The 16375-nt window shown below is 37.5% G+C and overlaps 1 protein-coding gene across 1 annotated transcript; it reads left to right on the top strand.

Moving 5' to 3' along the window:
- Positions 1 to 58: 58 nt before the first annotated feature.
- CCDC127 (coiled-coil domain containing 127) lies at positions 59 to 15789 on the top strand. Its single transcript, XM_074206376.1, has 3 exons — positions 59 to 210; positions 5068 to 5198; positions 9231 to 15789. The coding sequence occupies exons 2-3, from the start codon at positions 5078 to 5080 to the stop codon at positions 9890 to 9892; spliced, it is 783 nt and encodes a 260-aa protein (XP_074062477.1). The 5' UTR covers positions 59 to 210; positions 5068 to 5077; the 3' UTR covers positions 9893 to 15789.
- The last annotated feature ends 586 nt before the right edge of the window (positions 15790 to 16375 follow it).

Raw genomic sequence — 16375 nt, 5'->3', positions numbered from 1 at the left:
CCCGCCTCCTCCGGGGAGGGGCCGGGAGATGCGGAGCCCGAGGGCAGGCCCCGGCGGGCGCGGGGCTGGGCGGGCGCGCCAACTCTCGCGAGAGCCGTTCGCGTGCCGCCGCCGCCGCCGGGGACGGTTTCGCTCGCGAGTTTCTTGTGGGCTGCGGGCGGCCTCGGCGGCGGGAGCGGAGGGCCGGGATCCGGGATCCTCGCTGCCCCGGTGAGTGCCCCGGGCAGCCCCGGGCCGCGCCTTCCCTCTGCCCGGCCGCGGCCCCCAAGCGCCGGGCGGGCTCGGGCCCTGCCCCGCGGGAGGCTGCCGCTCGGGGCCGGAGGGGGCGGCCCGGGAGCCGCGGGCCCGGCGCCCACGTGCCGTCGGGCGCGGCCGGGGCCCCGAGGGCGCAGGCGCGCAGCGGCCTGGGTGGCCCCCACACCCCGCGCTGCACGAGGCCCTGGGCGTGGCGCGGCGCGGCGCATGCTGGGGCCCGGGAGAGGCCCCACCGCGGGAGCCGGGCTGCAAGGAAAGGCTGGACGCCGCGGCACGCCGAGGGGCGCCGAGGAACGCAGGCAGCCGCGGGGGGGCGGAGTGTGGCAGTGGGGGGCGCAGGCGCCGGAGAAGCGGGAAGGGGCTGCGGGCTCGGCCAAGAGCCCACCCCTGTGCTAGTCAAGATGTGAACTTGGTGGGGGGCGGCTAGGTGGCGCAGCGCAGGAGCACCTGGGTTCAAATCCGGTCTCAGACACTTAATGACTTAGCCCTGTGGCCTTGGGCAAGCCACTTAATCCCAAACAACATAAAAAAAATTTTTAAAAAAGAGCCTATGTGAGATAAAAATACACTTTAAAAAAAATATAGAGTCCTCTGAACAAAAAAAGAAAGTTTAATTTTACTTGAGTAAAGGGCACACTCCAAGTCTCACAAAGGTAGTGAAGGTCAAGGAACTGTCCCAAATTGACAGTCAAGCAAGATTATATGCCCTAAGGGGCAGCTGGGTGGCACAGTGGATAAAGCACCGGCCCTGGAGTCAGGAGTACCTGGGTTCAAATCCGGTCTCAGACACTTAATAATTGCCTAGCCGTGTGGCCTTGGGCAAGCTACTTAACCCCATTTGCCTTGTCAAAATCTAAAAAAAAAAAAAAAAAGATTATATGGCCTGACAGGATCCCCTCCTCCCTATCACCCCCTCTGTCAACTCATTGGTTAGTCTTCAGAGTTACACTATACTCATGAAAATCTACCCCACCAACAAAGAAAAGGATGAAAGGTTTTCATAAAATATTACCTCATCATCCAGATGATGAGCATAACCTTCAGGATTATAACTATCTTATTGAACTAACGTAACTTGTCTTGGAACACAAGGTCTAGTAACAGTCAAACAAGAAGAGTCTTATGAGCTTCTTTGGAATGCAAGGTTTTTCTCATGGGAAAAAGTCTACTATCCTCTTAGTAAAAGTAGTCTTATCAAAAGTTAGGAGAGTGAGTCACCTGTTTGGAATACAAGGAGCTTTCTTCTAGAAATAGTTTAAGAGTAATAGTTTCGGGGCGGCTAGGTGGCATAGTGAATAAAGCACAGGCCTTGGAGTCAGGAGTACCTGGGTTCAAATCCTGTCTCAGACACTTACTAATCACCTAGCTGTGTGGCCTTGGGCAAGCCACTTAACCCCATTTGCCTTGCAAAAACCTAAAAAAAAAAAGAATAATAGTTTGTTCTTTCTTTAATATTTCTTAACCCTGAGAGGACTTCACTAGGAATATTAACCCTGAAATGGTTTTATTGGGAATATTCCACTCAAGTCAAAAATGTTTCCAAGTTTACAAACTTGGCTGATGGCAGGATGTTTATACCCTCAACAGTAAAAATAAAGTAAGGAAGAAGCGCAAGTCTTAGGGAGAAGAAAAAGTTCTCTTTTAGTCATTTGAGTTTTTGGTGTCCTATGGGGCATTGAGTTAGAGTAGATGAGATTTGAGCTAAGTCTCAAAGGAATCCAGGGAAATAGAGGCAGGGATAAGGAAGAGCAACATTCCAAACATAAAGGAAAACCAGTTCCAGAAACCTGAAGTGAAGGGCAGTGTGTGAGGAACAATAAGCTAGTGTAACTAGATTGTGGAGTAAAGTAGATTTGTGTGTGTGTGTGTGTGTAAAGGGAGTAAAGTAGAAGGTTTGAAAGGGCCAGGCTGTGGAGAGCTTTAAATATCAAAGAGTGGACTTTATATTTGATCCTGAAAATAATAGGAAACCACTAGAATTTATTCAATAAGAAAGTGACATGGTCAGACTGACTTTTTTTTTTTGGAGAATAGCCCTTTAGCAAATGGATATATAGAATGGATTGGAAAAGAAAGACTTGAGACAAGAAAACCCAATAGAAAACTATTGCAGTAGTCCACAGGAAAGGTGATGAGGGCCTGAACACCAAGATGGCAGTTGTGGAAGGAGAGAGAGAGAGAAAAAAGGGGTGAGATAGTGTTTGTGTGTGTGTGTGTGAGAGAGAGAGAGAGATTGTAAAAGTTAAAAATGACATGATTTGGCAATGTATTGGATATTTGGAGTGATACTTTGTAGGTTCCAGGGACTGGCAGAATGATGGTTGTCCTTCACAGTTAGAAGTCTTGAAGAAAGGAGGATTTGGTGGGAGAGATTGAGTTCTGTTTTGGACTTCTGCCTGGGTTTTCATGATACTGCTTTATAGGTTCCTTCAGTCCTTTCACAGAATCATCGTCCACAGGTCTTTCTTAACTAACCATCCTCCAGTTCCTGAGTATAACTCAGGATTCTGCATTAGGCCATCTCCAAGTCTGTCTCTATACTGTTGGTTATTTTACAGCTCCATGGATTGAATTCTATATAGATGACTCCCAAATCTACTTTTCCAAATCTCAGCTCTTTCCCGAGTTCTAGTTCTCATCTCGGGTAGCTATTACTACTTCAGCAGTTCACAGGTTATCTTTTCCCCTGAATATATCCTTTCCCTCAATTTCCTCATTTCTGTTCAGGGTACTACCATTCTTTTTGCCACCCATTTTGACAATTCATTTTTCACTGTTATTTACCATACTTTCCCACCTGTCCCCTTAATGTTCAGGAACATACCTAAATTTATTGATTCTTTGTCTCCAAAGTCTATCTAATCCATCTTCTCTTCACTCATACCAAATCAAGTCAAATTACTTGAATTGACTCAATTGAAAAGGCTCCATTCATTTAAAATTAATTTAAAATTTTTTCTGTGAACTGCAAGGCTTTTGCTATAATCAGAAGAAGCAATTGACCAAATTCTTCCCTTCATTTTCATTCCTGTATTTGGCAAAATATATATTCAAATGAGTGAATTACATACTAGGAAAGGAAAAGAAAGAACCCTACCCAAAAGAATTTTTGTACCCAAATGAAAATTATTGAAGAGTATTCTTTATGCTATAGGATGTGCTACCAATCACAAATTTTTAAAAAGTGAACATAATGTAGTGTTCATTCAGATTCTACAGTTTTTTTTGTTTTTTTTTCTCATCGAGAAATGGATGGTGTTGTCCATATCAGGTGTCCCAGAGTTGTCCTAGCTTTCTGAACCGCAGAGAGGAGCAGTAACCATCATAGTTGATCAATTTATAATGTTGTTAATGTGTACGATGTTCTCTTGTTCTAGGAGGACTCTGTACTAATGGGGAAGCAAGATGTTAACTGTTATCTGGTCTCCCAGATTTATTGACTCATCTTATGCCTACCTGCATTTGATTTGTACTTGGAGATAAGAGACTGTAGTCTTGGCTGGACTCTGAGAAACTTTTGATTAAGTAGCCATGAACTCATACACAAAAACAACATTGCCAAAGTTTGGCCCTGGCCTGAATTTCTGTTAACTCTCCTGAGACATAAAGTCTCCAGATCATAAAGCATTTTATAAATGTAATGAATAGGTTAACAAGTTAACATTCACACAGGGCCTTTTCTACAGTACTTTGTAAACTGGAAGGAATTGGCAAACCACTTTAATATCTGTGGCAAGTTGATTTTTCTCATTCAGTTTTCAGACTGCCTTCTATGGCGGGGGGGGGGGGAATCACAACAAGTTAGAAACAACAAAGCAGAGGTTTTTGTTCAATACTTTTTATACTAGAACATTTCTCATCTATGAATGGGGCAAGCAATTACCCAGGGCTAGAATAGTCCATGGGCAACTAGGTGCCTCAGTGGGTAGAGTGCCAGGCCTGAAATCAGGAAGATTCAGCTTTATCAGTTCAAATCAGGCCTCAGACATTCACTGATTGTGTGACCTTAGGCAAGGCACTTAACCTTATCTGCTTTAGTTTCCTCATCTGGAAAATGAGCTGGAGAAGGAAATGACAAAACCACACACCAGCCTTTTTCATTTTCACATCTATTTTCTTTCTGCTTTATACCTGTAAGTCAAGAGCATCAGGAGAACCCTCCAGCTTCTCCCAGTCTGGACAAAACTAGCCTGGTCCAAACTCCTCCTTTGAGACATATAAGAAGGAGGTCAAGGAAACAGATCAGATCTGCTGGAGTTCCTGAAGAAAAGATCAGATTTCTAGGAAAAGAGCTTTCCCTTACTCTAAAAGGCATCTAGCTTCCTAATTGGCCCAGAATGACACAGACAAGGAGATGTATTACCTTTTTTAATTCTCCTAGTATGAGAACATTCTGACTGGTTTTCAGAGAAGAAATTGAGACTGCTTATCCCAGAGAAGACATGGGGAAGGAGTGTGGTAATGATAATATTTGAAGGATCATTAGGTATGGAACAGAAATTAGACTTTTGTGATTTATCCCCAGAGGGTAAAACTGGAACTTTGGATGGGAATTGCATAAATTTAGATTTGGTAAAAGGGGGGGAAAATCAATTATATAAAGGTATTCAAAAGTAGAACAGAAACCTCAGGAGAAAAAGAATTCCCCATTCATTATTAGAAGTATTCAGGCAAAGTCTGGATGATCACTTCTCAAAGATGTTATCCACAGGTTTTTTTTGTTCATATAGAGATTGGACTAGAGAATCAAGCCCATTTTAACTTTGAAATTTTGTGATTTCCTCTTATAACAATAATGCTATGTCTTTAAAGGTATATCTCCATGAATAACTTAAATGACCCTCCACATTGGAATATTCGGCCTAATTCCAGGGCAGAGGATGGAGATGGAAGCAGATGGAATTATGCTCTGCTGGTTCCCATGCTGGGATTGGCAGCTTTTCGTAAGTTATAGTTTTCAGAGTCTTTGGATATTCTATACTAAAAGTTTTATGCATTGCTTCAGTGAGAATTATTTTGTTTTTGAATTCATCACTGGTCCTAAAGTAAAAGTGAGTGACATTGATGGGGAAGATAAATATATGGATCATAAATCCTTGCTGACCAGTTAATGTTTAATATTTGATAACCCTAATCTTTGACAACTTAACTAAAAAGTAACTAATTTATGAAACAGTTCCTTTCCTCAAGAAACATACATTCTTTTGGAAGGAAAAACACTTGTACAGAAAAGTAAATTCAAAACAGGATCATTTTCAAGAGGAAAACACCACCAAATAGAGAATCAGAATAGATTGCTTTAGAAGGTAGCTCTTGAATTGAGCTTTTAAGGAATTGAAGGATTCTGTGAGATAAAGATGAAAAGGAAGTGTATTCCAGACATGGAGTTTATTTGCAAAGGCTCAGAGACAAAAGATAGGTTATAATATATGGTTGGTGTAAGTAAGCCAGTTTGACTGGAACAGTAATGTGCAATAAACATAGAAAATTAGGCTGATTTGTGATTCCAGACAACAGATGGTGAAGCATATCTTTTGTCAAAGAGAGTGGACTTGGTACAGATTGAGGTATATATTTTGAGGTATGTTTAGTGTCTTGATTTATTCTTGATTGTATTATAAGAGAGAATTCTATGATATAGATAAGAGGTGACAGTGATATTAAGAAACTGAAATTTTTTAAGAAGTAAAATTAAATTTTAAAAATGAAAAATGAAAAGGGCTTTATATCGAAGAATGTGATGAAGAACTTGAAGTCAAATATAAAACTTTAGAAACTGAAGTACTCCTCAAGAAGTCATGAGGACCTCAACTAAAGTGATGTTAGTATATAATACCAGAAGGGGATAGCTATAAAGATGACATCACTTGGCAACCAACTGAGTATAAAGGCATAGGGAGGAGGAAGAATTGAGAGTTTACTCTCAGGTTACAGTTTGGAGGATTAGAAAGAAGTTAGTTCTCTCATTTGGGAATAGGAAGATTAGGAACCCATAAGAATATTTGTCCCATTCTTTGGATGCTTATTTTACATACTTCCTTGTCTTATCACTCAACAATTCAATTCAACAAACATTAAGCACTTACTAATACAAAGCAATATGTCATTCTAAGTAGTTGCTTTCTATAGTTCACCATTTTAGGCTTTGAAAAAAATACAAAGTTTAGTTAAGATTTGTTTTGCCCTCCAGGAGTTTATAATAGGGGTATAAGATACAAATATAGGTGATCTTAATATATACAAGATTATTGAAATGCATGTGCTGTGAAAATTCATAGAGGGAAGCTTTTTATTTACAGGAGGGATGAGGAAAGGTTTGGTGGTAGAAGTGACATTTTATTTGGATTTAAAGGATATGTAGAAACTTAATAATTGAAGAGTGAGGGAGGATATTCCAGATTTAGGGAACTATGGGAGCAAATGTGAGAATGTGCAGTGCTTTTTTGGGGGAATTAGAGAGTAATCCAGTTTGACTAAAGCAAAGAGCATATAAGTATATGAATATATGGGTATAAAAGTGTGAAGGGCATTGCATGTTAGCAATTATTGTGGTAGTGATTTGAGCAGGGACATCATATTCCTGGTGAATAGTAATAAGAATGATAGCAAGGGAATGGCAGTGGGGATAGAAAGGAAAGGGACAGATACTAGAGATATTGGGTAAATTTAACTGACAGGATTTGGTTAATATTAAGTATGAGAGGTGAGGAAAAACAGAGCCCAAGAGAACTTGAGTATTTTCAACCTGGTAGATTTAGTGAATGGTGGTGATCCAAAAATAGTGAAGTTAGAGGAAAAAATGTTTTTGTAGAAGTTCAGCTTTGAGCATGTTGAGTTTGAGGACCCTGTTTGGACAGTTGAGATGTCCTGGTTGAATGAAAAATTACAAAGGTCAGTGAGTGCCACTTGGGGTTACTGTGACTGATCTTAAAGCACTGAAAATGTGAACCATGATTCCTTTTAGATCTCTTGTGAGTAGAATAGGAGGAGAACTTAAGTTAGGCTCTCTATGACTATATTTATTTATTTCAATAAAAGAAAGATTTTATTGATTTTGAATTTTACAATTTCCCCCCAATCTTGCTTCCCCCCCCCCCCCCACAGAAGACAGTCTGTTAATCTTTACATTGTTTCCATTGTATACATTGATCTAAGTTGAATGTGATGAGAGAGAAAACATATCCTTAAGGAAGAAAAATAAAGTATAAGAGATAGCAAAATTATATAAGACAATGGGTTTTTTCCCTCAGTTAAAGGTAATAGTCTTTGATCTTTGTTCAAACTCCACAGTTCTTTCTTTGGATACAGATGGTATTCTCCATTGCATATACTTCCAAATTGTGCCTGATTGTTGCACTGATAGAATGAGCAAGTCCATTTAGGTTGATCATCACTCCCATATTGCTGTTAGGGTGTACAGTGTTCTTTTGGTTCTCCTCATCTCATTCAGCATTAGTTCATGCAAATCCTTCCAGGTTTCCCTGAATTGCCATCCCTCCTGGTTTCTAATAGAACAATAGTGTTCCATAACATACATATACCACAATTTGTTCAGCCATTCCCCAATTGATGGACATTCGCTTAATTTGCAATTCTTTGCCACTACAAGCAGGGCTGCTATGAATATTTTTGTACAAGTGATGTTTTTACTCTTTTTTCATCATCTATTCAGGGTATAGACCCAGTAGTGTCATTGCTGGATCATAGGGTATGCACATTTTTGTTCCCTTTTGAATGTAATTCCAAATTGCTTTCCAGAAAGGTTGGATGAGTTCACAGCTCCACCAAGGATGTATTAGTGTCTACGACTATATTTATGGAAGCCACATTTCTACTCATTCTCAAGGTGTTATGTCCAATTCTCCCCAGTTTAGAAAAACTAAAATCATGAAATTAGTATGTCTAATGGTGTCTTAAGTTGTACAGTCACAGGGTTGCTTGGATTTAGAGCTAGAAAGACATTAGATGTCATTTAGTTCAACTCCTTATAGATGAAGACAAGGAGGCCCAGAGAGGTAAATTAGCATGCCCAAGACCACTTGAGCAGTTAGTTAATAAATAGCAGAGTCAACATTTGAATTCAGATGCTTTCATTTCAAATCGTTACTGTTATTAGGATAATTTGTGTTTCTCCTGGGATAACTAAATAAAGTTAAATTAGAGAATTATTCTTTTGCTATAGTATTTATAAAAGGGTGAAAGGAAGGGAAATTTGTGCCTTGCAATTAATAATGCTTTGTGGTAGAGTTTGTGACTGTGGAGTCATAGGACTTAGGCCCAAATCTTCCCCTCCGATATTTAATTATCTGTGTGACATGAGTAAGAAACTTAACTACCTTGGTCCTCAGTGATTTCATCTATAAAATGAGGTTTACTGAATGGTCTCTGAGTTCCAGATGGTTTCTGAAGTCCTCTTTAACTCTAACTCTATTATTATCATCTGGCCCTTTGATATATTCTCCTCTCAGAGTACAGTTATCCAGAACTTTGCTCTGGCCTCAGTGACCACAGTTGGGTTGATTAGGAATTTGAATTTAGTAATCAGAACAGAATCAAACATAACCTGACCATCTTGTTTTTTAAAATCTTGTTTGTTTTATGTGTTAGCCAATGTAACCAAATGATAGTAATTAAACAGTGATAAACAGCTAAATTCTATTGACATTCACATCCCCATTAAAAAAAAAACACCAAAAACTTCCTTCTGTAAACTCATAGGAAATTTGTCTTATGTGCATTATCATACTCCTCAGTAGAGGACAGAGAACCTTTGTTTGCATTGCATATAAAAATATACGTTCTGTATGTAATCCCTTTCTTATACTAACACCTAAAATCTTCAGCTTTTGTTGAAATAACATTCTGTTAAGGTTCTGCTTTTTTGGATGATTGTTGTATTCTTTAAATAAAAAAAAATATTTGGAGCTTTAGCCACTAACTTTTCTTTTTTTGTTGTTGGTTTCTTTTAATCATAGGTTGGATTTGGTCTAGAGAGTCTCAGAAAGAAATAGAAAAAGAAAGAATAGCATACCAACAGAAATTGATCGCTTTCCAACAGGATCTTGAAGCAAAATATAGTGATATTATCTCAGAAAATCGTCGCGCAGTGGCTCATTTGTCTGTGGAGCTTGAAAAGGAACATAATAGAACAACTAGCTATCGAGAGGCCCTAATCTCTCAGGGTCGGAAATTAGTAGAAGAAAGGAAACTCCTGGAACAGGAACGAGCTCAGGTAATGCAAGAGAAACAGCAACTACAACCTTTGAAAAGTGTGTATCAACATTATCTGGAAAAGGAAGAAAATTGGCAAAAAAGGGCTGCCCTTTTGCTAAAAGAATTTGAAGAAGCCCTTATAGAGCGACAGAATATCTACTGTAGTCTGGTTCTTCCTCGGACCAAGCGCCTAGAAATAGAGAAAAGCTTATTAGTTCGAGCATCCATTGATCCAGTAGCTGCTGATCTCAAGATGGTATCTGGTTTAACAGATATATTTAAGCACGACACATATTGTGGAGATATGTGGAATTCAAACAAACGTCAGAATGGGAGACTCATGTGGCTCTATCTCAAATACTGGGAATTAACTGTTGAATTGAACAAATTTAAAAGAGTGGAGAAATCCATATTAGAAAAATAAGAAAAACCTGGAATTGGAAGGCTTCTCTTATTGACTATGAATGGAGTAAGATCAGACTGACATTCTAGGGTTCTGGTTTTCCCAATAGCTTTTCTTTTCTTACTGCTGCTTTTACCACATATACCACATTCTGCCATTAAAGCAGAATGCCTCCCTAGCTAAGGGTTAGCTGGCATGCTTCTGAAGGTTGCCAACTTTTTAAAGTGGTTATAGTTTACCTTTCCTCCCTTGAGGAGGCAACAAGTTAACTTTTGAAGCTTTTCCTATGCCTTATTTTATAAATAACAGAACACCATTACTTTTACCTAACACCAAATTAGCTTTAGGAAAGAATTATAAAATGCTAAAAATACAAAAGTGAAGCATTACCTTGCTTTGAATATAAATAACTTTGGTCTGTTTTTGTCATTCCCTTAAAAATTATGGTTTTCCCTTGAACCATTTAATCTCAGCATATTTTTTCCCCCAAATTGACAGTGCAAAATAGTGCAGTTTATCATATTACTATGCCTATATCAGGTTACTTAAACTTGCCAGAGTTTCCTGTATCCAGTTTATGCATTGTTAAATGAGATTTGGATTGTTTGTATTCATTGTGCAAATTTATAGTTATGTCATAGTGTTATATGAAAATACTAGCATGAACTATCAAATTTAAGAATATTAATCATACCTTATACGTAGAGCACTTTATACTTCATGAAACATTTTTCTCATATTTATTTAGCATCCTTACAACAGCTCACAAGATGACAGATATTCTCATTCTATAATTGAGGAAACAAGCTCCAAAAGGTCATTAATTCTCAAATAGCATGACTAGTAAATGGCAAAGGCTTGCTAGTACTTTTTTCCCCAAACACATTTCCTATCTAAACAGAAGTAAATAAGAGAAATGTAAGAAAGGTCAACTTTATTATTTAAATTCATATTTAGTGTAATGCTTCCCTGAAGAGCAACAAGAGGGCTATTAACTTGTATCCTACAACTGTGTCCTGGTCATAGAATGACTTGGTTTGACTTGGTATTTTCTTTCATGTTGTTCAGTATCAAAATCAGATTGAACCATTATTATCCACTTACTCTGCATCATTTTTTGTTTTGCTTTGCTTTTAGAAAATAATAGCTTTCCAAATTGCTTTTTTGTTTCTTGGGATACTCTTAGTCTCTCTTGTCTACAATGTTGGATCACTTTATCATTACTTAGCATTAAGATAAGTACAGAAATAGTATCTTTAGGTAGATATGACTCAAGAAATTCACTAGAATCTTCTGTATCCCTTGTAGTTTTGTGTTTGAGATTTTATGGTCACTAATTCCATTGATTAGCTGTTTAACCTTAAACAAGTCAGTTAGTATCCCAGTCTCTGGAAGGTATACTAGAAGTCATCTAGTTTGTTCCATTTTTATCAATTTGTCCTTAATGCTTCATCTCTTCAGTAAATGAAGAAAATTAATTACCTTTGAGTTTTTCATTTAGTCACCTTTTAGTTTTTCCACTTTGGTAGATGATTTAGGGTGACTTTTTAATCATATATCTTCATTATTCCCTTCCCAATGAGCCCAAATAAAACAATTAAGAATAAAATTAGGAATTAGTATGATTGTACACACACACACACACACACACACACAGTTACTCTGTCTTCCAGAATAAAGTAGAAATAGCTTAGATTTTCCTTTCTACTGCTGTCCTCTGTTAGAATGATTGAGAACTGACATTATTTTACTGATCTTTCTCATAGAATATATGTAATGAATATTATGATCCAATTAGTAAAGAAGAAAAAAACAGTGAACCAAATACTACTCTTGCAATCTTTTTTTTGTTAAGCCAAATGGCAATATAAGGGCTATATGTTAACATTTCAGTGAATTTGATCCTAAGAGTTGTGACAGTGATCAGTGAAATAAAATATAGAAAAAATTAGCAGAATAGAGAGAGAGCCTACTTGTAGTTTGTGGGGACAATTGGAGTTCAAGACTTTTGAGAAGGAAGTGCGACTGGCATTGTACAGACAGGATGATAAATTGTCAAAATGAGGAACATGGAAGGTATCCTTTAATGAGAATGGGAGAAAGGGAACTAAATATCACAACATTTTACTATTTTTAAGTCGAGGTTTTGGGGCAAATTATATATGTTTAAGGTGATGATGAATTTCTTTGTGTTCAGATGGTTTTCCAACTTTCCCAATATAAAAATCCTCATTTCAGGGTACTTTTGTTATGTAAAAGGAGTTAGCACCCAGACTAACTTTTTTATTTGCAATAAAAAAAGTAGACAATGATTCTGTAGAGTGTATATTTTCCCCTTAATTATTATTTTTTTCCTCAATTCCTTGTCAATTAGGAAAGTTAAATAGGTATTCCAAATAAAATGCCATAGAAGTGGAAAAACTATTATACCCTGATATCACATTGTAGGGGAAAATACTCATAAGAATATTTGGTATAGTGCTAAAGTACTTGTATTTTCTTCTTTAGAAGTGTGGCTAATTAAAACTTGTGTCAGTTATCTTCACTCTTTGTCAATTATCTTCATTCTGTGTTTGTTTTTTGTTTGTGCTACCTTCTTGTCTTTGATAATGCTACTCCCATTGCTGTAATTTAATTTCTCATTACTTCTTGCTTGAATTATAATAGTAATTCCCTAACTGGACTCTCTGCCTCTCAGTTCAAAAATATACTACATATCCTATCCCCTATTCTTCCCCCATCTGCTCACAGAGTTAAATCTTAATTTGGATCTATCATACAAAACAGTACAAACTGCATGACCTGAAATTCTTATTTCTGATCATAATCTCCTTTCCTTCCTTCTTTCTCCCTGCCTCCTAAACATTAGCTACACCATTATTCTGCTCCCTCTGTCCTTCCCAGATCTTTCCAGGCTTTTGTCATGGACTCATTTTCTCCCCTTTGCTGTCTGGGAAACTAGTTTAGATAAGCTCATTGACTGTCTTGGGCAAAGAAAGGAGTTGATTAGTTCAGTGGAGAAACTACTGGATCTGAGTTACTACTTACTAGCAATGTGACCCTGGGCAAGTCTTTTAACCCCTGTCTGCCTCAGTTCCTTCATCTGTAAAATACAAATAATAAAATCTCTGGATTGTCGTGAGAATAGAATGAGGCAATATTTGTAAATCTCTTTAATAAACCTTGTTGTCTGTATAAATAACTACTATTCACTTTAAATATATATATATATATATATATATATATATTTACTTGCAATTTAGTATTTATTTTCTTAGCACCAGTTACAAAATGTCTTTAAAAAATATGCATTGTCAGGAGCCGCTAGGTGGCAGAGTGGATAGAGCACAGGTCCTGGAGTCAGGAATAACTGAGTTCAAATTCGGGGTCAGTCACTCAATAATTACCTAGCTGTGTGGCCTTGGGCAAGCCACTTAACCCCAATTTCCTTGCAGAAACCTAAAAAACAATAAGCATTGTCAAGGAAAACAGGTTTTATGACAATTATATAAAAATGCCTTTTCGATTCTATCACCATGCATGCATGGTTAGCATTCTTTTGCTTATCTGTCTCAGTATTTCAAAATTGTTTGTCTTTACCATATTATTATGTTACTAAGTTTTTCTTACTCTGGTTCTACTCACATCACACTGCATCAGTGTAATTTTTTCCAGATTTTTCTGAACTATCCTTTTCATAATTTCTTGCAGCAAAATCTTAAATCATATGCCATAATTTATTCAGCTACTTCTTAATTGACAGTCACCTTAATTTTCAGATCTTTGTCTATATATTAAGTTCCTATAAATATTTTTGTATAAGCATGTTCTTTTCCTCTTTGGTCTTGGAGTTATAGGCCCAGGAGAGGTATTGCTATATGAGGTTAGACATAGTTAAAGTAATTTTTTGAGCAATTCTAACATTGCTTTTTGGTATATCTGGACCTGTTCACAACTTCACCATCAGTGCACTATTGTATCAATTTTCCTACAATCCATCCAACATTAGTCATTTTTTTGTCCATTTTCCCAATCTGAGGGGTATGGGAAGGAAGCTCAGTTATTGTAATTTGCATTTTTCTTAGTGTTTTGGAGGATTTTTTTATATTCCTATTGAGAGCTTATATTTCTGTCTTTGAAAACTGCCTTTTCATATGTTTTGCCAATGGGAAATGGCTCTTATTTTTATAAATTTGAAAAAGTTCCATATATTTATATGTATGTATATATCTATCTGTATATATATGTGACATATATATATGTATATATACACACACACACCTGCATACATACATATATGTGTGTATATGTATATGCACACATTTTTAGAAGTAAGACATTTATCAGTGAAACTCGCTGCAATTTTATTTTTTCAACGAACAAACCTCATATTTTCTCACTCTTCCATTTCCTTTGGTATGTCTCAGTTCATATCCTTTATCACCTCTGGGGAGGTGGATAGCATATTTAATCATGAGTCCTTCAGAACTGGGATTGGTCATTGTGTTGGTCGCTTTTCTTATCTTTTTTTTTTTTTTTTAGATTTTGCAAGGCAATGGGGTTAAGTGGCTTGCCCAAGGCCACATGGCTTAGGTAATTATTAAGTGTCTGAGGCCGGATTTGAACTCAGGTACTCCTGACTACAGGGCCTGTGCTTTATCCATTGTGCCACCTAGCGGCCCCCATCCTCTTTTTTACAAAGAAGAGGGAGGTGAGAAAGGTATAGTTTAGCTCCAGGGATTTAGATTTGATGCTTCCACTGCCATGTTTTTCTTATCCCCTCAATAACAATTGCTTTTTTACTCATTCTTTTCTGACTCTGAGATCCTCCAAAGTTTATTTTGCTTAAAATTAATCTTTCCCTTAACCTACACTGCCTCTTTTCCCCTACTTTGCCTTCTATTTCTTGCTTCTCTTTTGTTTCCATGGTGAGAGAAATGTATTGCTGCACTTGTGTGTGTTTGTGTGTGCACACACACATGTAAGTGCGTTTAACAGAAGTTCTTTAAAGAAAGGCTTTATGGTTGTTGATGATCCATATCCAGCTATCGGATTCAGGTGGCTATGAGGGAGAAAGTGAGACTGATGACTTAGGACAGCAGCCCCCTCACTCAAATCCAGTTCATTTGTATAGCATATCACCTCCCTAATATGATCTTAGAGGACAAAGGACAAACAGCAGATATTATAAATGGGATTAGGGCAACCAGGTGGTGCAGTGGACAGAGTGCCAGACCTCATACCTGGCCTCAGACACTTGCCAGCTGTGTGACCTTGGGGAAATCACTTCACCCTATTATGACTCAGTTTATCTGTAAAATGGACTGGAGAGGAAAATGGCAAACCATTCCATTATCTTTACAAAAGAAAACCCCAAATGGGGTCACAAAAAGTTGGACTCAGCCGAAAACGACGCAACAAGAAGATAGAATTAATGATTTGGACTTCTTGGCTCCCATTTAAGTAACAGTTCTGTGATTTTAAGTGAGCTCTCCTTAAAATTTGTTACAGCATGCTCAAGCCTTCCTTTTTATTTAAAATATTGTGCTTTGTTTTATAGTTTTTCCCTGTATATTTGATCCTTCTTAATTAAAATGGAATTTTCTTTTTTTAAAAAATTATATTTTATTTGTTTTCCAATTACATACAATGGCAGTTTCTACCAATTATTTTTTTTACAAAGTTTTGAATTTTACAATTTTTTTTCCCTCCTCCCTTTCCTCCTCCCTCACTCCAACAGAAGGCAATCTAATAAAGTTTTTACATTTGCTTCCATGATAATGCATGGTTCAAAACTGAATATGTTGAGAGAAGAAACTGATCCAAAAGGAAGAACGAAAATATTAGAGATAGCAAAATTATGTAATACACAAGAACTTTTAAAAATTGAAGATATTAATCATTGATCTTTGTTTAAACTCCATAGTTCCTATGGGTACAGATGGTATTCTCGATCACAGATCCCCTAAAATTGACCCTGGTTACTGCACTGATGGAGTGTGCTGGTCCATCAAGGTTGATCATCACCCCATGTTGTTGTTAAGGTATATAATGTTCTGGTTCTGTTCATCTTACTCGGCATCAAGAATTTAAACTTCTTAAGCCCAGAAGCCTTATTTTATTTCAATTTTGAATTCCTAAGGCTTAGTATGATGTTTATTTTAATAAGTCTTATTGAAGAGATTAGAGGACATAAGATAATAAGCTCAGATTTCTTGTTCTTTGTGACTTTATATTATATGTGTATCTTGCCTGTTCTTCATTGGAAAATAACAGGATCATATACTTGTTAAGGACAAGAGGATAAAGGACATTAGTAGGGAAGGAGAAATAGCAGTGGAAAGAAAAATATGGATGTTGGGAAAGAGTTGAAGGAATGAACTCTCCCTGGGGTTCTTGGAGGAAAAAAAAAATAAGATACTGGCTGAAAAGCAGGCCAGACTGAAATGTTCCCATGTTTTTAAAATATAACACCCAGGCCTTTCAGTTCCTCATCTAGACTGA

Source organism: Macrotis lagotis, chromosome X (assembly GCF_037893015.1).
Source record: "Macrotis lagotis isolate mMagLag1 chromosome X, bilby.v1.9.chrom.fasta, whole genome shotgun sequence".
Taxonomy (NCBI): Eukaryota; Metazoa; Chordata; class Mammalia; order Peramelemorphia; family Peramelidae; genus Macrotis; species Macrotis lagotis.
Note: the sequence above shows the minus strand (reverse complement) of the source record. Positions and strands in the feature narration are given on the sequence as shown.